Source organism: Balaenoptera musculus, chromosome 10 (assembly GCF_009873245.2).
Source record: "Balaenoptera musculus isolate JJ_BM4_2016_0621 chromosome 10, mBalMus1.pri.v3, whole genome shotgun sequence".
NCBI classification, from domain to species: domain Eukaryota; kingdom Metazoa; phylum Chordata; class Mammalia; order Artiodactyla; family Balaenopteridae; genus Balaenoptera; species Balaenoptera musculus.
Genome location: NC_045794.1, coordinates 31,942,818 through 31,966,900, shown reverse-complemented (window position 1 = coordinate 31,966,900; position 24,083 = coordinate 31,942,818). Strand labels below are relative to the sequence as shown.

General features: G+C 35.0%; 1 protein-coding gene across 4 annotated transcripts in view; it reads right to left on the bottom strand.

The window, feature by feature from the left end:
• CNTN1 (contactin 1) overlaps window positions 1–24,083 on the bottom strand; it is a 358,325-nt gene that overhangs the window by 35,085 nt on the left and 299,157 nt on the right. For all 4 annotated transcript variants that reach the window (XM_036867147.1, XM_036867145.1, XM_036867146.1 and 1 more), the window contains 6 exons: window positions 22,771–22,841; window positions 19,918–20,152; window positions 17,461–17,564; window positions 10,085–10,271; window positions 1,162–1,274; window positions 218–374 (listed from right to left, as the gene is read on the bottom strand). In XM_036867147.1, the coding sequence (XP_036723042.1) occupies window positions 218–374; window positions 1,162–1,274; window positions 10,085–10,271; window positions 17,461–17,564; window positions 19,918–20,152; window positions 22,771–22,841 (867 nt within the window). The remainder of the gene's footprint in view (window positions 1–217; window positions 375–1,161; window positions 1,275–10,084; window positions 10,272–17,460; window positions 17,565–19,917; window positions 20,153–22,770; window positions 22,842–24,083) is intronic.

Below are 24,083 nucleotides of genomic sequence, written 5' to 3'. Positions count from 1 at the left end.
GATAATAACCAATAGGTATCTGATATGTTGCAAATGTACTTTTGTGACTTATAAAGGGAGAAGTTTCAAGTTTCAGGGCATCCTTACCATTTCAAATCTACTTACAAGTGATACTGATATTAGTGTGAATATCAGTCCCACATTTACCCTTGAGAAGCCATATGGGCCTAGAACTTACGAGTACTTAATTAAAACGTGCCTTAAATGATTGGCTTACCTGAAATTTTGACTTGAGACACCACTCCATCTCCTCCATCACTGTGTGCACGAACCTCTACAACATATTCTCCATCCCTGGGGATTGGGACTTCTATGGAGTGTTTATGAGTTGAATACAGCTTGCCATCATGCTGGCCATCAGGTCTATAGAGTACCTTTAAAAGTTTCAAAATATGTATATTTAATAAACTGGCAATAAGGAGCCAATGCCCTAACATTAAATAAAATAAAAATGATATACTTTTATTAATTAAAAAAAAAATCTTAGGGAGCTGTGTGTAATACTAGCTGGAAAATTCATGTTATTTTTAATTCACAGAATTGATTTCATCTATTTTTAGGGTGATCCAAGAGGATGCATCTTAAGCATCTAAACTTTATTTTTTGAAATTACCAAAATAGAGATAAAGAATGTCTTTTATGAAAAAGGTAAAAAATGAGGGCTCTTTCAATATATTAAATTAGTCTAAAAATTGCCTAGCAATTAAAATTTTTTCACACTGTTTCTAAAAGTTAGTGTTGACTGAAAACTGTGATAGTGTGATATAGAGAATATATAGAAATAACCTTTTTTCCATTTTTGTTCATTTACAGAGGGTACCTCATACATCAAAGAATTCACTGTGTGCTTGGTGACACTATCTTAATCATTGTCAAACAAAAATGGATTCTTTCTTTCTCTCTTTTTTAAACACTAATTATTCTAACAACTCTATTCTTTAAAGCAGTTATTCTATCTATCTTGCTCATTTGACGTAGCATTTTTCTAGAATTCACTGAAGATCGTTTCTCATTTCAAAATTTATCATGTCATCTGATTCTGCTACACAGCTAGATTAAGAGAGAGCTGGATGGGTTTTGGCAAAACAAAAAAACAAACATCAGTCGCTCTTTGTAAGAATGAAGCTTGTGTGGGAAATAATCTAGTAATCTTTTATATACCTTATATCCTGTCACTGTGGATTCATTTGATAGTGCAACCACATGATCCCAGGTGATTATGTAGCGTGAACCAGACCTTATGGAACTGATGATCCTTGGAGGCTGGCTTGGAGCTGTGAAAGTAATAACATGCAACTGATAGTCACCATATCCAATTTTAATTCTGCAAGCTGTATCACATTGGGAATTATAATACTGATAATGATGTGACAACAACAGTGGCTAATTCTGATGTTTGTACTGTATGCCTGGCACTATGGTATGCACTTTACATCCATGGGTTCATTTAATGCACTCTGTGACCCTGGGAGGTAGGTAATAAAATGATCTTTTATTCTCTTCTCATCAACCTTCATTTGGATGTCTCTCTCCACCAGTCTTTTGAAACTTCTGTTTTCAAGGTCATCAATCATCTCCACTTGGCCAAATCTAATGTCACTTTTTTACTCTTTTAAAACTTAACATCTTTGCAGTATTTCACAGAGTTGACCTTCCAATTCTTTCTTGAATATCTTTTCTTAAATTTCATAATCTCTTATAATCTTTCCTCCTATCTCTCAGGTTGTTCCTTCTCATTAATCATCCTTTGCTAGCTCCATGTCCTCTGCCCAGTTTCCAAATGGTGGAATGACTTAGGACTTGATCCTGAGCACGCTTCTCTCCTCTATATATGAATCTTCCCTAAACCTTACACCTGGGCCCATGGTTTTAAGTACACACAATTTTATCTCAAGCTCATCTCTCTCTCAACCTCTAGACATATACGTGCAACTTCCTATCTCCTCCTAAATGTCTGAAAGGTTTCTCAAATGCAATATAATCAAGACAGAACATTTACTATGTACCCCCAAATCTGCCTTTCTTTGAAACTTTCCCATATTTACTAAATGGTACAACCAAACCCCCAATTTCTCAAGCCAAAATCGATTCAGTCTTCCATTCTATTTATTGCCAACATCCAAATTAGCTGCAAATTGTTAACTCTGCCTGCAGAAAATTTTCCACTTCTTTCTATCTCCATTATCACCTAGTGTTGGCCACCAACGTTTCTTCCTCAAATACTAGAAAAGGTCTCCTAATCTGCTATTCTGCCTCAAATACTAAAAAAGGTCTCCTAATTTGCTATTCTGCTTTCACTTTTATTCCATTGTCTACCCAGAACAATTAAAAAAAACATAAATTAGATATCACTCTCTGCCTTACTATCTTCCAATGATTTCTTATCACACTTAGAAAGAATTTTAACTCCTTACTATGATCTATAAGACCCTTCTTATTATGACTCCAGCACACTTCTTCCTCCTCAACTCAGAGCCTATGCTCTGGAACTATTGGCCTTTCTACAAGTAAAGCATACCGCACTCTTTTCATATAAAGGCTTTCTGCTACTTATTTTATCTGCCTGATAGAATCTCCTCTGCAAAGACCTCCTTCTTATTACTCATATCCTAGGTCAAATGGCATCTTCTCTAAGAGGATATTCCCAACCATCAGATTGGAATTTGGCTCCCACCCAGGCAGTTTTAAATTGTATTATCTGTTTATTTATTGTATTTTATTTATTACTTAATTCTAATTGAAGTGTAGTTGATTTACTATATTATATTAGTTTCAGGTGTACAACAGTGATTCAATATTTTTATTGATTCTACCACTTTAGAAGTTATAAAATATTGGCTATATTCCCTATGCTGTACAATATAGCCTTGTAGTTTATTTATTTTATATATAGCAGTCTGTACCTCTTAATCCTACCCCTATTTTACTCCACCCCCTTTCCCTCTCTGCACTGGCAACCACTGGTTTGTTCTCTATATCTGTGAGTCTGCTTCTATATTGTTATGTTCATTCATCTGTTTTATATTTTATTCCATATATAAATGGTAACATTAAGTATTTGACTTTCTTTGACTTACTTCACTAAGCACAATACCCTCCAGGTCCATCCACATTGTTGCAAATGGCAAAATTTCATTCCTTCTTTAATGGCTGAGTAATACTCCATTGTATATATATACTACACCTACTTTGTCCCTTCATCTATTGATGGACATTTAGGTTGCTTCCATATCTTGGCTGTTATAAATAATGCTATGAATGCTAGAGTGCATGCATCTTTTCAAATTAGTGTTTTTATTTTCTTCAGATATATATATAGGAGTGGAATTGCTGGATTTAAGTTTTTTGAGGACCTTCATATTGCTTACCATAGTGGCTGCATTAATTTACATTCCAACCAATGATATACTAGGGTTCCCTTTTCTTCACATCCTTGCCAACATTTGATATTTGCAGTATTTTTGATGACAGCCATTCTGACAACTGTGAGGTGATATCTCATTGTGGTTTTGATTTGACTTTGTCAGTGATTAGTGATGTTGAGCATCTTTTCATGTGCCTATTGGCCATCTGTATGTCTTTTTGGAAAAATGGCTATTCAGATCTTCTGCCCATTTTTTTACTGGGTTGTTTTTTTTTTTGCTATTGAGTTGAATGAACTGTTTACATATTTTTGATATTAATTGCTTATCTGTCATATAATTTGCACATATTTTCTCCCACTCAGTAGGTTACCTTTTCATTTTTTCAATGATTTTCTTTGCTGTGCAAAAGCTTTTAGGTTTAATTTGGTTCCATTAGTTTATTTTTGCTTTTGTTTCCTTTGCCTGAGGAAACAGACCAAAAAAATGTCAAATAGTGTTCAACCTATCTTTTCTTACAGGAATTTTACGGTTTCTGGTCTTACATTTAGCTCTTTAATCCATTTTGAGCTTATTTTTGCATATGGTGTTAAGAAAATCTTCTAATTTCATTCTTTTGCATGTATTTATCCAGTTTTCCCAGTACCACTTATTGAAGAGACTGTCTTTTCCCCTTTGTATACTCTTGTTTCCTTTATCATATATTAATTGACTATAAGAACATGAGTTTATTTCTGGGCTCTCTATTCTGTTCTATTGACCTATGTGTCTGCATTGTGCCACTACCATACTGTTTTGATTACTGTAGCTTTGTAGTATAGTCTGAAGTCAGCAAGCATGATACCTCCAGCTCTGGTTCTTCATTCTCAAAATTATTTTGGCCATTCAGGGTATTTGTGGTTCCATAAAATTTTAGAATTATTTCTCCTAGTTGTGTGAAAGTATCACGGATATTTTGATACGAATTGCATTAAATCTTCTCTATTGATTTGTTTTGTTCTGAATTTTATTTATTTCCTCTCTTATCTTTATTATTTCCTTCTTTCTGTTGATTTTAGGCTCTGTTTCCTCTTCTTTTTCTAATTCCTTTAGATGGTAGTTTAGGTTGTTTATTCAGATATTTCTTCTTTCTTCAGGTAGGCCTGTATGGCTATAAACTTCCCTCTTAGAACTACTTTTGCTGTGTCCCATAGATTTTGGAAAGCTGTGCTTTTATTTTCATTTGTCTCTAGATATTTTCTGATTTTCTCTTTGATTTCCTTCATTGACCCATTGGTTTTTTAGTAGTATGTGTTTTACTTTCCCTAGGTTTATGTTTTTCCCATTTTTCTTCCTGTAATTGATTTCTAGTTTCATACCATTTTCACTATAAAAGATGATTGATATAATTTTTATCCTCTTAAGTTTTTTGAGATTTGTTTTGTGGCCTAGCATGTGATCTATCCTGGGAAGCATGCCATTTGAACTTGAAAGAAATGTGTACTCTGCTGTTTTTGGATGGAATGTTCTATAGATATCTATTAAGTCCAACTGGTCTAATGTGTCATTCAAGGCCACTGTTTCTTTTTTTTTTTTAATTTTTTTTTAACATCGTTATTGGAGTATAATTGCTTTACAATGTTGTATTAGTTTCTGCTGTATAACAAAGTGAATTAGCTATATATATACACATATATCCCCATAGCCCCTCCTTCTTGCATCTCCCTCCCACCATCCCTACTCCACCCCTCTAGTTGGTCAAAAAGCACAGAGCTGATCTCCCTGTGCTATGCAGCTGCTTCTCATTAGCTATCTATTTTATATTTGGTAGTGTATATATGTCAATGCCACTCTCACACTTCGTCCCAGCTTACCCTTGCCCCTCCCTGTGTCCTCAAGTCCATTCTCTATGTCTGCGTCTTTATTCCTGTCCTGCCCCTAGGTTCTTCAGAATCATCTTTTTTTTTTTTTTTTTTTTTTTTAGATTCCATATATATGTGTTAGCATACGGTATTTGTTTTTCTCTTTCTGACTTACTTCACTCTGTATGACAGACTCTAGGTCCATCCACCTCACTACAAATAACTCAATTTCGTTTCTTTTTATGGCTGAGTAATATTCCATTGTATATATGTGCCACATCTTCTTTATCCATTCATCTGTTGATGGACACTTAGGTTGCTTCCATTTTCTGGCTATTGTAAATAGTGCTGCAATGAACATTGGGGTGCATGTGTTTTTTTGAATTATGGTTTTCTCAAGGTATATGCCCAGTAGTGGGATTTCTGGGTCATATGGTAGTTCTATTTTTAGTTTTTTAAGGAACCTCCATACTGTTCTCCATAGTGGCTGTATCAATTTACATTCCCACCAACAGTGCAAGAAGGTTCCCTTTTCTCCACACCCTCTCAAGCATTTATTGTTTGTAGATTTTTTGATGATGAAGGCCACTGTTTCTTTATTGATAATCTGTCTGGATAATCTACCCATTGATGTAAGTGGGATGTTAAAGTTCCCTACCGTTATTGTATTAGTGTCAATTTCTCCCTTTTTGTCTGTTAATATTGGATTTATATGTTTAGGTGCATACATGATAACAAATGTTATACCCTCTTCTTGTATCACTTCCTTTACCATTTTATTATATTATGCACTTCTCTATCTTTTGTTATAGACTGTATCTGTTATGAGTATTGCTACCTCAGCATTCTTTTGGTTTCCATTTGCATGAATCTCTTTCCATCTCCTCACTTTCAGTCTCTGTGTGTCTTTAGCTCTGAAGTGAGTCTCTTGTAAGTAACAGATAGATGGGACTTTTTCCCTATTTAATCAACCACTCTATGTCTTTTAATTGGAGCATTTAGTGTATTGACATTTGAAGTGATTATTGACAGATATGTACTTATTGCCATTCTGTTACTTGTTTTCTGGTCGTTTTGTAGTTGTTTTTTAGTTTCTTCCCTTGTGGTTTGATGATTTTCTTTACTGGTGTGCTTGTGTTCCTTTCTCTCTAGTTTTTGTGTATCTATAATTGTGGGTTTTGACTTGTAGTTACCATGGAGTCCATATATGTTGACCTACAACTATAACTACTAGTTTTAAACTGATAATCATTTAAATTCAAACACACTCTAAATGATCTACTTTTTAAACTCCCTTCCACACATTTTCTGTTTTGATGTCATATTTTGCTTCTTCATGTTTATCCTTTAACAGTCTATTGTGGTTATAGTTGATTTTACAATTTTCGTTTTTTAATCTTCATAGTTGCTTATTTAAGTGGTGATCCACAGCCTTTACTATATATTTGCTCTTACTAGTAGGGTTTTTTCTTTCATATCAACTCTTACTACTTGTTGTATCCTTTTCTTTTCCATTTAGAGAAGACTCTCTAAAATTTTTTGTAAGGTTGGCTTTGTACTGATAAACTCTTTTAGTTTTTGCTTCTCCTATCTCTCCTTCAATTCTGAATGATAACCTAGCTGAGTAGAGTATCCTAGTTTGTAGGTTTTTCCCTTTCAGCACTTTAAATATATTATGCCACTCCCTTCTGGCCTGCAAAGCTTCTGTAGAAATATCAGCTAATAGCCTTATGGGGGTTCCCTTGTAAGTGATTCTTTGTTTTTCTCTTGCTGCCTTTAGAATTCTTTCCTTATCTTTAACTTTTGACATTTCTTTATGATATGACTTGGGTCTCTTTGGGTTCATCTTATTTGGGATCCTCTGTGCTTCCTGTATCTGGATATCTGTTTCCTTCTTCAGGTTTGGGAAGTTTTCAGCCATAATTTCATCAAATACACTTTTGACCCCCTTCTCTCTTCTTCTTCTGGGACCCCCATAATAAAAATGTTAGTATGGGGGCGTCCCTGGTGGTGCAGTGGTTGAGAATCTGCCTGCCAATGCAGGGGACACAGGTTCGAGCCCTGGTCTGGGAAGATCCCACATGCCGTGGAGCAACTAGGCCCATGAGCCACAACTACTGAGCCTGTGCGTCTGGAGCTTGTGCTCCACAACAAGAGAGGCTGCGACAGTGAGAGGCTCATGCACCGCGATGAAGAGTGGCCCCCGCTTGCCACAACTAGAGAAAGCCCTCACACAGAAACGAAGACCCAACACAGCCAAAAATAAATAAAAAAAAAAATGTTACTATGCTTGATATTGTCACAGAGGTCACTTAAACTGTTCTCAATTTTTTTTAATCTGTTTTTCTTTTGCTGTTCTGATTGGATTACTTCCATTATTCTATCTTCCAGATTGCTTATGTGTTCTTCTGTATCATGTAGTCAGCTGCTAATTCCATCTAGTGTTTTTCATTTCAGTTATTGCATTCTTCAGTTGTGACTTGTTCTTTTTTATATTTTCTAATTCCTAGTTAAGATTTTCACTGTCTTCATCTATTCTTTTCCCAAGTTCAGTTAGCATTCTTATTACTAATGCTTTAAACTCTTTATCTCTGCTTCATTAGTTGTTTTTTATGGAGGTTCTTTTCTTTTTCTTTTGTTTGAAACTAATTTCTCTGTCTTCATATTTAACTTTCTCAGTCTCTTTGAAATTAGGTGAAACATTTAACTATTCAGTTCTTGAAGGGGTGTTCTTGTGTTGTAGTGCCCCTATCAATCTCTGTGTGTCCAGCGGCTTCGGTGGGGGAGCAGGATCTGAAGTGAGCATGGGTCACATCTCTTATGGTGTGCTGGTAACTATCACTCTGCTGGAATGTGGGGCTGGAGACAGAAGGACTAGTTCCAGAGCCAGGTGTGTATTGGAGCTTCTCCTATGCTCAGTGGCTATCACCACCCTACTGGGGGCAGTTTTGAGTCCCAAGGTGCTGGAGCAGAAGCCCTGAGGGTCAGGTCTAAGCTGGTTCCATTCCCTCTAAATGTGTCCTCTCCCTCCCCACAGCAACAGAATCATTGCCTCAGAGGGGAGCAGTGCTAGAGCAAGGGGGCCAGAGTGGGGCCCAGTGCAGGCCAGAGCATGTGATAAGACAGTCCTGCAAGCCAGTCAGAGCTTGACACAGCTCCCAATTTGGAGCCTCTGTGAGCACAAGTAATGGCTGCCCTTGCCCCATTCAAATGCAGTGCTGGTTCTTTTCCAGTTCTTTCCCCCACAACTGCACACTCTCCTTGGCAATGTAGCCTTTGTCCTATCTGGGAACTTTTCTGAATAAGGCAACTCGTGCAGGTTGGGACACATGCTGGGAAAGTCCAAGGAAAGCCATCAGAGGATTTTCAATCTGATTCCTCTATCTTGTTCCCAGGAGTAAGCAACTGTGTGTGCACACTCTTCATGAGTGGAGTCTTGTTTTCTACAGCTCTCTTGTAAGTCCCACTGGTGGTTTAATCTGCTATGGGGACTCATCTTCCTGGTGTTGGACCCCAGGGTTGGGGTGTCTGATATGTGGCTCAAACCCCTTACCCCCCAGGAGATCTCTGAGTCTGTGATATCCCCCTCCTCTTTTATGTCCCGTACTAGGGGCATGAGTCCCAACCTGATTACTTCTTCTCCCTTCCTATTTGACTCCATGTGGATCTTACTTTACAGCCTTGGTTGTAGAAGAGTATTTCTGCCAATCTCCAGTTTGTTTTCAGTGAGAATTGCTCCATGTCTAGATGTATTTTTAATGTGTTCATGGTGGGGAGGTGAGCTCAGGTCCTCTACTCTGCCATCTTGGTCTCCTCCTCCCATATTATCTGTTTATTCACTTTATTGCTCCGTCATCTGATGTTATACTTATTTATTTGTCATATTTCTCTCCCTCTCTCTCTCTTCCTCTCTTTCCATTAGTTTGTTAAACCCTGTGAGAAGAGGATCTGGGTCTTGCTTCATCATTTCTGTATTGTCAACACCTAGACCTGTTCTGGGCACATAGCATATTTTTGATGAATGAATAAATTGAAAAAAGAACAAAGGAATGAATGCTCTTTTTACAAATTAGAAAGCTGAGGTTTAAAGATTTGATGTAATATGTCTACTGTCACACATTGAGTAAGTGCTAGAGACAGATTTGAAACCCCTGTCTGATACCAAAGCCTGTATCTTACCACCATGTTCTATTATTTCATTAGAACTTTCTTTTTCCCCAAGTGAAGTTCATAAATTTTCATACTCTAATGGTAATCATGTCTTCAAATTCTTGTGAAGTTTCCCTAAATTCTGAATATAAGTTCTCCTCTTCCATCTGTTCAACTTGGGTTCAAAAAAGAGCTATCATAGTGAAGCCAGGGAGATGGGTATGACCAAAAAATGTGAGCAGGGCAGGTGGTCTTGTTATATTAACAATGAGAACATACAGTACTAAGAGAGTGAACATAATGCTACAACATTTAACTTGCATTTGCATTGTGCAGTGACGAAGGTTTATAAATCAAAGCATAGAAAAATTATAGAATTTTCATTTTCTCATGTTGTTGACGCATTCCTATAAAACCAAGTTTAAAACAATAACAAATTAATTGTCTAATGATACAAAATTTTGTGGGCAGTCTTTACAAAGGGAGGTTCTGTAATGGAACATTAAATGTGTGAAGGTATTCTCCACATTTTTTCATCATCTACAATAACTATCAATGTTTTTGTTTGTTTTTGTTTTTGTTTTTTTAAATCTTGTGTGATTTTAAAGGTTAAAATTGAAAACCAAAAGTGCTCAGACTGCTAGGTAGTAATTTTCTCTCAAATATACCTGCATCATCACTGAATCAATTGGGAGTTTTTGACAAGTATAAAATGCAAATATTGAGACTCACGTGCTTTCTTGGTGAAGGTCTCAATCATATCACTGGGAGGTCCACACCCTGCGCTATTGCAGGCCCTGACTTCCATAAAGTACTGGGTGTCAGGCAGAAGGTTCTCCAGCCTGGCAGAGTATTCTTGGCTAGTGACTTGCACTCTGTGTGCAGCTGCTTCTTTATCATGGACAGCCCAGTACCGAATCTGCAAACATACAAGTTGAGTAATATTTTTTCATGATTCAGACAGTTCAGTTGCAAATAATTCTTTTCAAGTTGTTCTGACACTTGATGTTGGCTGAGCATCATATTCTCAAATGTTACTTAATGTTACTTACATTTCTATCAGTCTTAGAAAATGGCAAGGCACACAATGCAGATCTGATTAGAAGTGTCAAAAGCAAATTAAAGGCTCACCTCATTGCCTGAAATAGTCACACACAGACGAAAAAAGAGAAAAAGCCAAAAAAATGTGCATAAGATTTGCTCTCAAACTATAAAACTGGTTTCTGTTTGGAAGTATTTGCCACAATAATTTATATCATTTATTTCCAGCTTTATTTCTGTTTACATGATTGCAAATTTGTTAAGGGCCATTGATAAAAATAGTCATGTGGCCTAAAACATGCTAGCTTAATTACTTTCTGCCAGCTTATTTCAGAAGTATGTATATAAAATTTTTTCCTTTGAACTTATATAGAAGCCAGATAGCAAAGAAATATTATACCTAATAACTTGATTAGTTGTAGAAATTATCTTTAAAATAAGTTTTAAAAAATTTCATTCATGTTGTGATTAGAAATGATTACTTTTACCAACCAGCATATCAATGACAGCCTTCCTTGTCTCTTAAAGTTTAAGTAAAAGCTATGAATTATAATATTCATTCTTCCAAAAAGGCTGTTTTATTGGTTAAAAATCTATAATTACATCTCAGTTATAAATAAAAAGGAGAGGATTGCTTATAAGTATACTGCAATTTTATATTTTAGATGCCCTGTCTATAAAACAATGGTATTTTAATTTCACAATTAACCAACATACTAGAAGATAATATCTAATATTTATATAATCCTGAAATTTTTATTTACGTAAACACATAAAAAACATTATAAAATGGAACTGGATGGCTCAAATTCCCTTAGTAACAAAGTGAGGTTTATATGAAGAATGAGCACATTTCAGAACAAAGGCTAGTTACTAATTGCTTATTGGTTTCCTTTGCAATATTTTTATTTTGTTTACTAGGGCTCATTTTTTCTGATGCCAATAATATATTTCCTAATAGTTTTGATGGAATCTCTTTGACTTTTCTGTCCTCTGACCAGAAGGATGGCTTCAGAACCAAGGAAGTGGAATATTACAAGTGGCTCCAAAGGCAGATCTCAGTTGGCAGAGAAAAGACTTTATGAGGATGGGGACCCTCCTTGTGAAGGCATGAGTTTCCTGGTGCTGGAAACATCCAGGCAGTGTCTACATTCATCTGAGAAGGAGGAAGACGGCCTATATTTTAGTGGAAATTTGAACTGTGTGACATGTAAGTCCTCTTCCACTGCTTGACTGAAGGGAAATAAAATGAACATTTATATTCTAGTGAAATGCCAGGTACTAAAGTAGGATCATCCACGTGTATTATTTTCTCAACAAACCAATAATGGTAGTATTTAGCCTGTTTTATATCAATCAAAACTGACGTCCTCGAGGTTCAGACATTTTTATGTGGATGCTTGTTGACTGAGAGCACATTTTAAAATCTTCATTCATTATAACAACTTTTCTATCCCTTTAAAGAGGAGAAGATTTTTAATTAGACCATTTCTAAGACACTAAGTATTAAAATGAGGACTTTTAAAGTGACAAAATTTTTTGACATCTTACCCAAAATTCCATGAGGCATTTTGGTGATACAAAAGGGGAGAACAAAATTTTCTTTAATTTACACTTTGCACCTATATCTTAAATGGCCAATTATTTTATTCATCTGATTTTGGCAGGGATCTATATTACACAGTCTCCATCGAAATTCACAATAAATTAAAGCAGTGCCTTAGTTACGCCCTGGTAACTAGGGAACAGAGAGAGTTATTGAGTGTATCAAATAATCTCTGACTTTCTTATTTTAGAATATGAGATTTTTTACAGACACTTTTACAGTATTTTAAACCTCTACTAATGAAAGCATCTGATAAAAAATTATTTTGGTTGAATAATCTGTCTCTCCTTAATTTAAAGCATACATTTAGATTTAACTTGCAATACTTTCAAAGAATTCTAAAATAAATAGTGGATATATGTGAAATGTAGCATTATTTATTTATTTATTTTTCATCTGAACTAGGCACTGGCCATGCACTTAGAAATAATTTCCAAATAGATAATTTGGACCACTGTGTTTGATCCCTTCAGTGAGTTGCCCATTGTGGTGAAGAACCAATATTAATCTGTGAGAAAATTGTTTGGAGTGAAGGGTTGAACCTGTAGTCATGGAGCAGAACAAATGCACTCCTTTTGATTAATCACTAGGGAGACCAAAAGGCAGGCTGGATGAACTTGTGGAAAAAAATAAATAAATGAAGCAGGTCCTGCTTTATGGACAGTAGACCATAAATTCATTTTCACATGCTAGAGCAACATATAGTGTATTTATTTCTATTTAACGCTGTGACATTATATAAATTTAACTCTATTTACATGTTCCTAAAATCTCCACAACACCCCATGTCTAGTGTTAACTTATCTTAGTGCTTATTAAACAATTATGGAATTACCTCATTACTGGTCTCCACTATTGTTAGGTTATAAACTCCTTGAGGACAGGTATTCATTATTTCGAATGCTGTGTACATAGGACTGCATTTGATGTATGGCACTCATTCATTCATTGAAAAAATATTTACTGGGTATCTACTTTGTACCAGCTATGTGCTAGATGCTAGGAATGTAGTAGTGAACCAAGCAAACATGTTTTTTCCTCCATAGATCTTATAAATAAAGTAAGAAATCAAAATGTTTAAGTTCACATAAAATTACTAATATATTTGATGGAATGATCTAAGTGTATACTTTTGTCCCAAGAAAATTTACTCTTTATAACAGTATTGGGAAGCTGAAAAGAAAAGCCTCAGAAAAAGGGCTAACTCATATAACAAAGAATAATCATAATTTCCATACATTTATGAACTACAATAACACCACTTTTGTACAAAGATAATCGTTATATCCCTTCCGAGGAAAATTTAAGAAATTTGTCTGAAAAGCAGCTCTTTAATCTCATTTTCTCCAAAGAAGCTTAGAATAAAACCTGAATGTTACAATTATGGAAGTATTTAAAGATACTTAGTACTTTTGAAAATTAGGCTTGCTCCATTTTATTATTTTCTACTTCAGTAAACTTTCGTATCAGATTTCCAAACTTTCTTCTTCAACTTCTGAATTTTCTGAAAAAAATATCTTCTGGCAGCTGAATATTCTTTTGTTATGGATTTAATACAGTTTTTAGGAAAAAAATCTAAATACAGTTATTTAAGTGAAAAAATATCTAAAAAGATATTATATAATAACTTTATATTATCCAGATCCCAGACTAATTCAAGTATTAGTACATTCTATGGGTTAGGAATAGTAATAATATATATCACTGAAAATCTGTATTCTCACACTTTTTGGAACCTATTCAAAGTTCTTTTTTATTCTAGCCATTGGTGCAGGAACCAAACAATTCCATGTAGGCTTCAACCAGCTTCCCATAAGTACTACCAGTTAGCATTTTTCCTCTGCTATTGCTGCTAACTTCTCACTCCCTGTCTTGGGTCATCCTTGATGCTGCAGTGTGAACCTTGCCCTGTGATCAATGCAGGGAGGGGAGGTGATGCCCCTGGGGCCACTCTTAACCAATGGGGAATAGCAGTGGATGAACGCTTCCCCTTTCATTCTATGTGGGGTAATTCTCAACCACATTTATGAAGCTCCTTAAAGATCACAAGGGATGGAGTACCAGTGCCCACAGTGGTTGCCAACAAGATAAAGCATTTTTCTAACCCTCTCCTGTTCATTCTGCTTTTTCCTCATATCTGCTCCCTGGGATCATACTTAAAACAAACAAACAACAATAACAACAAAAACACTAAGTTTTTCTGTACCTGTGTGTCAGACTTTGCTTTGGGGAGATCCAGATGAAGATAGATGCCTTCTCCAAAATAAGAAAATACAGCACTTCCTAAATATGAACTTATGCTTACCATAATAATTTAACTTTTAAAGACATCTGTGTAAACTACTCAGGATGGTTAATCTTTTAAGATAATTGTGAAATCAATCATCTGTATTAATCTCCAATTCAGCTGCTAAGAGGTTTTGTATTTATTATTCCCGATAGAATACTTTGCTTGTTTTCATTAAGTGAATTCTTTACCTGCTGGGTGAGTAAACTAAGTCTTTTGTGGATTCCTGGGCAGGAGCCCAAATTTCTAATAAGCCTTTGATAAGAAATACTTCTTGCATTCTTCTAGTTCACCTACACTGCAGGAAATTAAGAATAAAAGTGGGGAGCTCTTTAACTAGGTCAGGGGGGGAAAAGAATAAAACTTTAACTTTCTACAAGATACACTTTAAAACCACAAGGGATTTTTTTAAACCCAGTTGCCTGCAGTTCTTACTTGAAATGTCAGGAAATTAACCTTGAGATGGGGTCAATCACACAGGACTTGGGCTTTTCCAACTTTTTATTTATCTTATTTTATTAATGTCCTGCTTTTTTTCTCTGTTTCTTTATAACTTAGACCCATAGTACATTTTCATGGGAAGTGCAGTAGGATATTAGTTTTCTTGATCGTCTATCTTGTTAAACCATCGGCTTCTTCCTTCATATTTAAAAATAGTAACAATAACGGCATTATAGTGAGTCAAGATTTTCCCCCATAAAGGGGCATTTTCTTACAGGAGAATAAATGTTACAGATTTTCTCTTTTAAGCTTTCATGCTTGTCTCTTTGATATTCAAGGCTCTGTGTGAAAGACTTAAAAGCTTTTTAAAGAAAGAATAAATGGAAACAATAATTCTATGATTTATTTCCAACATTTTTAATTAACCATTCTCTGGAGAGGCAAGACCTAGGTTCAAGTCAGTTTATACCAATTATTACTCAGATAAATGTTTTTAACTTCAAGTTCTTCATCTTTAAAATGGAGAAAATAATAGTGTTTATCCCCTGGGATAGTGTGGATTCAATACGATGAGCTTAATTAAATGTTAACATCATAGGGCTCAACAAATATTATCATTCTTATCATTATTAACATTATCATCATTGTCATCGTCATCATCATCATCACTGTCTTCAAATGTCCAATGATATAAAACAGGGAAAAGCGTTAAACACAGGTTATTTCATTTATTCCACACAACAGGATATGAGGCATTGATTACTCTCAGCTTTACAAGTGAGGAAACTAGGGCCCAAAAAGTTTGAACAAATTTTCCACAAAATTTCTAAGTGACAGAGCTGAGAGATAAACCCATGTCTGTTCAGCAGCAGAGCTCATAATTTTCTAGTATGGAGTTGCGAAACGTCAGAAATCTGTGAAACTAAACTTCTCCATGGCATACAGTTTTTGATTTAAGAAAATCTTAGCTGTTAAGATTATTTTTTGCTATTTAATTGAGAATCCTCTACTTAGCTTATTCCACATCAAGAGCGTATATTCTGATTATTGTCTAAATTCACTGGTGCCAGTGCATTGTTTCACATCTCATATTTCCTTTTTACTCTGCATGTAAGAAGTTATAAAATAGTCAACATATAATTCTCAGACAAAGAAAATATCTATTTCTGTGGCATGTTTTTAGCAAAGTAATAATACATCTTTAGCACTTTGAGTTAATGAATGGGTTATATATTAAATAATCATTTTTTTCTCTTTTTTATTGCTTACAAATGAATAATATTAAAAAAGAAGAAATCCTATGTCCAAAATATGGCTTGAAAGCTCTAAATATTGATGTGTTCTCCCAGGATACCTCAGACTTATTTATTACAGGGCTTTCTAACATCTAGTGAATTTCTCTCTCTTTTCCATTTCCATTCCTTTTCTACCAGCTGCAAATGTAAGTTTAATAAGTTATGAATATTGGAACTTCACAGTCCACTCCTATAATGCCACTCTCTTGGTGACAACTTCAGCTGATCACTTGCAAAGATGATCTGAAAACACTTTGATGTCTAGCCAAATCATAACCTATGATACCAAGATAAAAAGCTTCCTGTTAGCTTGTGAGTTTAAAACTTAAGACCTTGGGCTGCTTTTCTGGTTCTATCTCAGAAACATGGTCTTGAGAAAGCCAGGTTGCAGCACTTTATTTGAGCATACTTCATTATTTCTATCAGCACTCGGTGAATATTTCTTTAGTGACCACTCTTCTTGGCACTGAGAGCAAAATAGACAAAATCCTGCCCTCATGAAATGAATATTCCATGGACAGATGATGAAGCACAAGAACTGAGAGGGCAGCTCACCAGCCATGGCTCCAGAAGGCCACTCACCGTCCACTCACTGAATAAAAAAAAGGGAGTCTGTGATCTGGCAAAAAGCACTGAACTTTGAATCAGGACACCTGACGCTTTTACTTAGTGCTAACTAAGGCCAGTTGTTGAATCTCTTTTGCATCCATTTTCTCATCTGCAAAGGTAGGACGATGTCAGTTTCTCTTAATTTTCACTCTTTGTGCTTAAAAATATGAGATGACTTCACTTTTCCTACAAAATCAAGTCTAAATTTCATATTAAAGATCCCAGCAGAACTAGCTTCAATTCCCTAGGTCTTATTTCCGTTGACTAAGACAAGTCCTCCCCTATGCTTCTGGCTAAATCCTTCTACACTTTTAAGACTTATTTTGAAGGAAGTTTCCTTTAAGACGTTTTGAATGTTGCCAATTTTCTGCCTTCATAGATAACATAATGGGATACATACTTAGTATATTTAGAAGTGTTTCCTTTGGAGGGCTTTTTGGAAGTGGAACTAATGAGTCAAATAGGGTAAAAAAAATTAAATTACCAAATTACCAAAATGATTTCCCAAAAACTTGAGATTCACTAGCATTTTATGAGAATGTTTGTTTCAGAAGATTGTGCTTAAGCCCGAGTGTTATTACCTTAGTTTTTACTTTGGCCAATTGTTTACCTACACACAGGACTCTACATCTCTTATAGATAAGTCAGTTGGGAACCCCTGCTTTACGCATGTTAGTTAATAAATGTCCAACATATTAAATACAGAGAATATAGTGTTAGTTGTCACATAAATCAGAAGGACACAGAATGTTGAGAGATGCAACATATTTGAAAAGGTATGCTGATAATTATGAGCAAGTGTATTTAGTTTGGTAAAAGTTGAACTCACCTGATAGCTTTCCACTATTTTTTCTACAACATGCTCCCAATGAACAGATATCTCAGAAGATGATAAGACTTTTACACCTACTGCTGTTGGGGCTTCACTGGGAGCTGAAATTTGATGAGAACATTACATTCTTACATAAGATGCTTATTTCGTGGTCATCAGTAATACATGCACACGCACATATTCATATACATGAATATTAATACAGATACATATACATACACATGTACACACACACTTTTACAAAATATGGAAATCCATAAGGATTTCTCTGATATCTGTGAGCAAGAACCATACTAATATTTTTGTATTTCTTTTAACTAACCTGTTTATGAAAGCCTGTGGATGCAAATTAAAATTTATTATGTTTAGCTTATCAACTCTATATTATCAAAGATAGGAAATTTGGTATTTATTATAGAAAATTAGTCATTACAATTAATTTTCAACTTTCTCACACTTCCTATTTAATATGAGCTAAAGATATACAGCAATACTTCCCTCTTTCTCTTTTATATTTAAACTAAGTTTTTTTCTTTTGTTTTTTTTTTAAGATCCTTTGAAACAAGTTGTGACATCCACTGCTTCTTGTGCTCAGGAAAGCCTTTATAAGTCTAATTGTCCAACTGGGCATCTAGTCAAATATGTATCAAAAGGCTCTGTTCAGTGAAAAAAAAGTAATTTACATCCCTTACAAAAATTACACAAAGCAACTAAGGAAATCTTAAGCAGGAGTGATCAATTTTTATTGTCTTTTATTAATAAGCCATAATCCTCTTTTATGCTAAAATGTCCTGCACATGAACACTGTCGTCATTCCAAATCAAGGTAAATGTGTGGCACTGTGACTGATTTCTTAGCAGTAGCAGTGAAGATGAACACTTAAAGAAGTTTTGTCACATGCACGTTTTATGAGACTCATGAAACATTTAGGAAAGAAATGTAATTAAATACAGATGGCCATAACCAAAGAGATGACAAGCATGGCCTTTGCCTGATCACTTTAGCATCGAATAAAACAGTAAAAAAAAAATCATATTGGGTGAGAAGGTAACTTGTAAAATGCTTTACACTTTCATTTTCTCTGTGAGATGTACTTAAGTTGTTCAAACTATTCAGTCAAGTTATCATACTTCTGCCGAATCAGAATGAGTGTAGAAAATGTGGGATTAATTACTCAGGATTAAATAGTCCTGAATTGATTATTAACTTAGAAATTTCTACTTGTTATTCTTTCTATGTATTTAATTGAGCTAACTTTAGAAAAGTATGCACGTGTTTGTGTGTGTGTGTAAACATATATACGTATATATGATTGCCTTTCATGTTTGTATTGAAAGTAAAGATCATGGATGATTTGAATAGATATTAAATTTTTAACAAATATGAAAGCTAATAACTCTATGACTGAAGAGCATAAATTCTAAGGGATAGCTAAATGTTTATTGTGGACTAAAATTAGTGTAAACTGGGTAAATTAATAGATAATGTTTTTCCTCTAAGAGATCAGAAGAGTATTTCACATAGTTTTAAGTTTTAAAACCCTTCCATTTTTGTTTCTCACACAGGTGCAAAGGGAAACTTGTCCAAGCACAAATGTGTTAGGTCAGAAGGCAATGAAAATCTCTACTTGCCTTTCTAGCCATTAATTATTTACATAATGCACGTGAGTACAAAGGTATAATAAGTCTTACCTTTTTAAATAGGAAAATAAATAATAAAAAAAGTGTAGCAGCTTAAATAGGAAATCATAGAAGTCAATGTAATTAAGGTTAATATAAAAATATGTATAATTTAGCAGAGATATATAAAGTCCTCCAGAAGCATGCTCAGTTCAGTTAAAGTTTCTAGAAAAACAAAGAGCCAGTATCTGTATTTTTTTTCCCCTGAATAGCCTTTCAGATATCTTTTTTTCTTTCCAAGAAAAAAATTTCAACTGGCTTTCTGACTCCTTTTTCATAGAATTATGCCTAAGTTCCCTTTAATGAAATTCTAGCATGCTACTGTAATGACCAAAGAAGTTACATAAGTGATACAATACACAATTTTGAGTTAAAAGGAGAAACTTTATCAAAAAAAAGTGTATGTTAAGGCATTTGTAAAGTAGTGAATTTTATGAATGCACAGACATACTGAGATTCCCATCAAGTCTGGAGAATTTCTGACTGCAAAATTGTAATCAAGAGTCCAGGAACAGGGGTCTAAGTCAAGGATTTTAGTGGAGATTTCCTAACTACCATAAACATGATCTAAAGGATGAAAGAGATTTTGGCAATGTTCCTGTCATTTAAATAAAGAGATTGACACTTTAATTTGGCTCAAAATTTAGTAACTTATTTACTAAATGCGTGGTATCTTAAAAAGATCTTAATAAGTAGGCCCGAAAGACAGCAAACAAAATGCCTACTGGAGAAACAGAATCCCTCATCAGGACAGTGGGGTCTTTCTTTCACCTACCGTCTTGCGCGGAGTGGATGACGGCTGTGAGGCTGTATGGTCCATCTCCTTTGTTGTTGAAAGCTTTGACTTTGACTTGAAATGCAGTGGAAGGGCGCATGGTCTCATCTTTATGAACGTAGCGGCCAGTATCTGGGTTAGTAACTGTCACTTTTTTCCATTCTTCCCCATCAAATGGCTTAAATGCCACTATGTAACCAAAATTGTTGCCGTAGTGGTATTCTCTTGACAAAGGCTGAATAGAAATTGAAATATTTAATAGGTTTAAACAATACGGTTAACATGGGGAAAATCCTATGCAAACAATAAATATGCTACACATGGAAGCATGCTTTCTGTAAAAACATTCTTAGTTCATAAGCGAGAGCTGCCTGAAAAGGCCAAGGCACAAATGTGCTCCAACGTGTGGTGACTTCATTTACCAAATTCGTTATTTCTGGAACACCCCACGGGGGCTAAAACCTTGGGCTGCTTTTGTGGTTCTATCTCAGAAACATGGTCTTGAGAAAGCCAGGTTGCAGCACTTTATTTGAGCATACTTCATTATTTCTATCAGCACTCGGTGAATATTTCCTTCGTGACCACTCCTCTTGGCACTGAGAGCAAAACAGACAAAATCCTGCCCTCATGAAATGAATATTCCATGGACAGATAGTGGCCAGTACTCTGGGCTTTTTTACTTTCAGTTCCTTCCTTCTAGGATGTTTCCCATTTGTTAGAAGATCCCTCTCTCACTTTCTTGAGGTTAAAAAGCCACTTGATGCTTTCCCTGGCCACAGGATCTGCCATTTCAAGACTCTTTCTGCAATAATCCATATAGAATCCCCCCACTTTATTTTTTTCTCTTTAATACAATAATAATGATCTACACTACATATTTTACTTATTGTCTACTTTACTGTCTCTCTCCACTAGTATAACATAAGTTTCATGAGGGCAGGGTTATTGTCAGTTTCATTTACCTAGACTCTAGAACAAAGCCTCAAGTAGTATTTATTCAATGGATAAGTAAATGAATTTCTTTAGAGTTGAAAGGCTATGGTAAGACAGTTAACAATGTTCTGGAATATCTGTATTGTAACCAAGCAATAGAAACTGGTCAGAGGAAAAAGAATGCAAAAGGAGGAAGGGATAACATCGCACTCAGCTTTAGGAGGCTGGCTATGGGCCCCGTGTGACTCCAGTGCTGAAGTAAGAGCTCTGTTTTGCATTATTTCCTCAGAGTTATTATTACGTAACAATTGCTCAATAAAGAAGTCTGTGTCAGCCCTAACAATCCATTATTTATAAATACTGACTCAAAGCAAGTTCTACTGAGTATCCATCATTTAGTCATTTTTAGCCAATAAAGTAAATGTGCCCATTGTATATTGAATTTTTTCACCAGAATATCAAAGTTAAGGTGTCTTGAGGAAAAACCTTAACTAAATACAACACAGTAGCTTGAATATCCATAGGTTAAACAGGAATGCCTGTAAATGTACAAAGTTCAAAGGGAAAAGAAGTTGTTCTTGGTTGCACGATATAGAAATCCTGAAGCATGATCACAAGGATGTACAAAATATGATTTTACATTATTAATAGAATAGCCTAACATTCCCACCATAATTTAAACATTTTTTCTTATTGATAGTTCTATACTTAATTTTTGCAATTTAGTAGATCAGAATTAGCTACGGAGTTTTCAAAAGTTAGTGATTCTCAGGCCCTAGTCTCAGAGAGTTGATTTCAAATTTTTGGAATAGGAATTTCCAATTCTGAATTCTTTGACAAGCTCCTCATCTTATTGTGAGGCAGATACCTACACAGTTTAAGAAAATCAAGCCTAAAGAAAGGAGTAAGATGTTAAAATTTTTCCAATATCTTCACTTTTGTGTGATACACTGACACTAAAACTGACAAATCATTTGAGATTTGAATGAAGAAAAGGCAATTTTTTTCTAAATCTTACTTAAAAATGTGATTTAAATGCCAAGTATAAAATATGACTACAGAGCACAGAGTGAAGTCAATTTCTGCTAAATATCCATTTATTATATAAATCAATTTAACTCATGTAAAGAATAAAACCTGTCATTTTTCCTGTAGTTCTCAGAATCCTTTGGAGCCTCAGTTGTGTTCTTTGACTTTCTGCAGTGATTAAATACTAAAAATATTTAACAGATACATAGAGCTATACAAAACATGTTACCTAGATAAATGCCAGATATCTAATTCAGACAAATCTATGTTACCAAAGCCTTCCCCACCCCCAATATCTCTCTCACTTCAAAAATTCAGCTAAGATGCATTGTTTTCCAGACATTATAGTCTCTGAAAAAAAGCTCCCTTTGGGTCATAAAAATTTAATACAATGTTTTGGACACCTCAATAACAAGTCATTTGGGGGGACTTCTAAGACTGACTAATGATAGATTACACATGGTGATGAAAATAAGTCTCAAGTGAGAAAGTAAGCTCCAATTTAAAAACAGATGATGATACGAAAGATTTTTTAACTGAATCTTCAGAGTTTTGAAAGTCCAGAGCAAATGTTATGAATTGCAATTGGGTTACCAGGCCACAGTGAGTACAAACTATCTCTGGAATGAGAGAGTTGAATGTTTGTTTAATCTTTAAACTTACAGATACTTTAGCATCAATAATCTGTTTCGGTATAAGAACTGTACTAAGCCATAGTAAGCCAGGTAAAATCTGGCATGCATTTAAGAAAAAAAAATCATTTTAGTAATTTATTCTTGTTTGGGTTTGGGGCATTGTCTTTTATTTCAATTTATTTCAGGAAGCAAAATGCGTTTGAGATTAAGTGTAGGTAAAGCAGCCTATTAACATATGTAACTTCTTAGCACTTACCGCCCATGTTATGGTCAGTTCTCTGTTGCTTCCACCCCCACCTCCTACATCTGAAGGAGCCACATTAGGTGCTGAAACAAATAAACAAATAAACAGAGCTACAAACGAGAGGCCCTGTAATTATTTTCTGACATTAGAGTTCTTATTCACTTAGAAACTGTACATTTTTCTTTCACCAGGAAAGACAAGTTGCACACATGATCCACTCAGATATACTAACAATGCCACATAGTTGCTGTAATAATGTTTTACTGCCAAGAAAAGAATTGATTCAGTGCCATAGGAAATGTACTAGTTTCCTTCAACAAAGTAGTGAAGCAAATTTGCCTTCCCATCTTTTTTTTTCTGTGTCTTTTTATTTAATATGGTTTTGAAAGATTAGACGTATTTTATTGGGAAAATATTTCACAGCTCGTTTTGAACTCTATGACCTAACAACTCACTGTTGTGTTAGTTTTATGCCTCAATCTACAAATAACTGTTAAGAAACGGTGCATGTGCATTAACATAAGATTATGTTTCCCTGAGATATTTGGAAACAGAAATTTAATGCTGTTATTATGCTCTTATTTTCAATGCCTAAATCTCTTCTGGAACCCTGTCCCATCAGTGACTCTAGTTCTCCCCTACTCCCATCTTTTTATATCATCCTTCTATTTTTCAGTCTCTACCGTAATGACTATCCTTTTCAGTCTCTCCAGCCTTAAAAGTCATCCTGTAATACTGTTTTCCTCTTAATCTCACCCTTTCCTGTCACTGAACTGCAAAGAATGATATATGACTATTTTTATACTTCACTCCATAATCACTTTTTAACAACCCATAATCTGTTTCCACTTCTTCGTATTACCAAAATCACTCTCTCAAAAATCACAAAATTGCTTTTAACTACCAAGTGCAATGGCCTATTTGCTTTTCTCTCCTTGGAAGTCCTTCAAGGTGGGTGCTGTATCTTACCAGATTTGTATACTCTATGTTATTGTAGGCTTTACCTTATTGGATTTGCATCTAATTGGAGTTGTACAGATAATACTAAAGCATAGTTTGTTCCTGCACTCCAGGCAGTTGGAGACCAGCTACCCAGCTACGCAGATGAAGACCGTGTTTTTACTGAGGACATACATTTTCCCACACAACCGCTGTGGCTCAGTCTGAAATATCATTCTCGGCTCTCTTAACATTTTAAAGAACAGATGAAATGTCAGTTCTTCCATGACTCCCCAAATAGTCCTTCCCTAAAGGAAACAGTCACACCTTCTACAGAGTATTCATTTACTGAATTACAGATCCTAACAAGTAATTGTGATTCACAG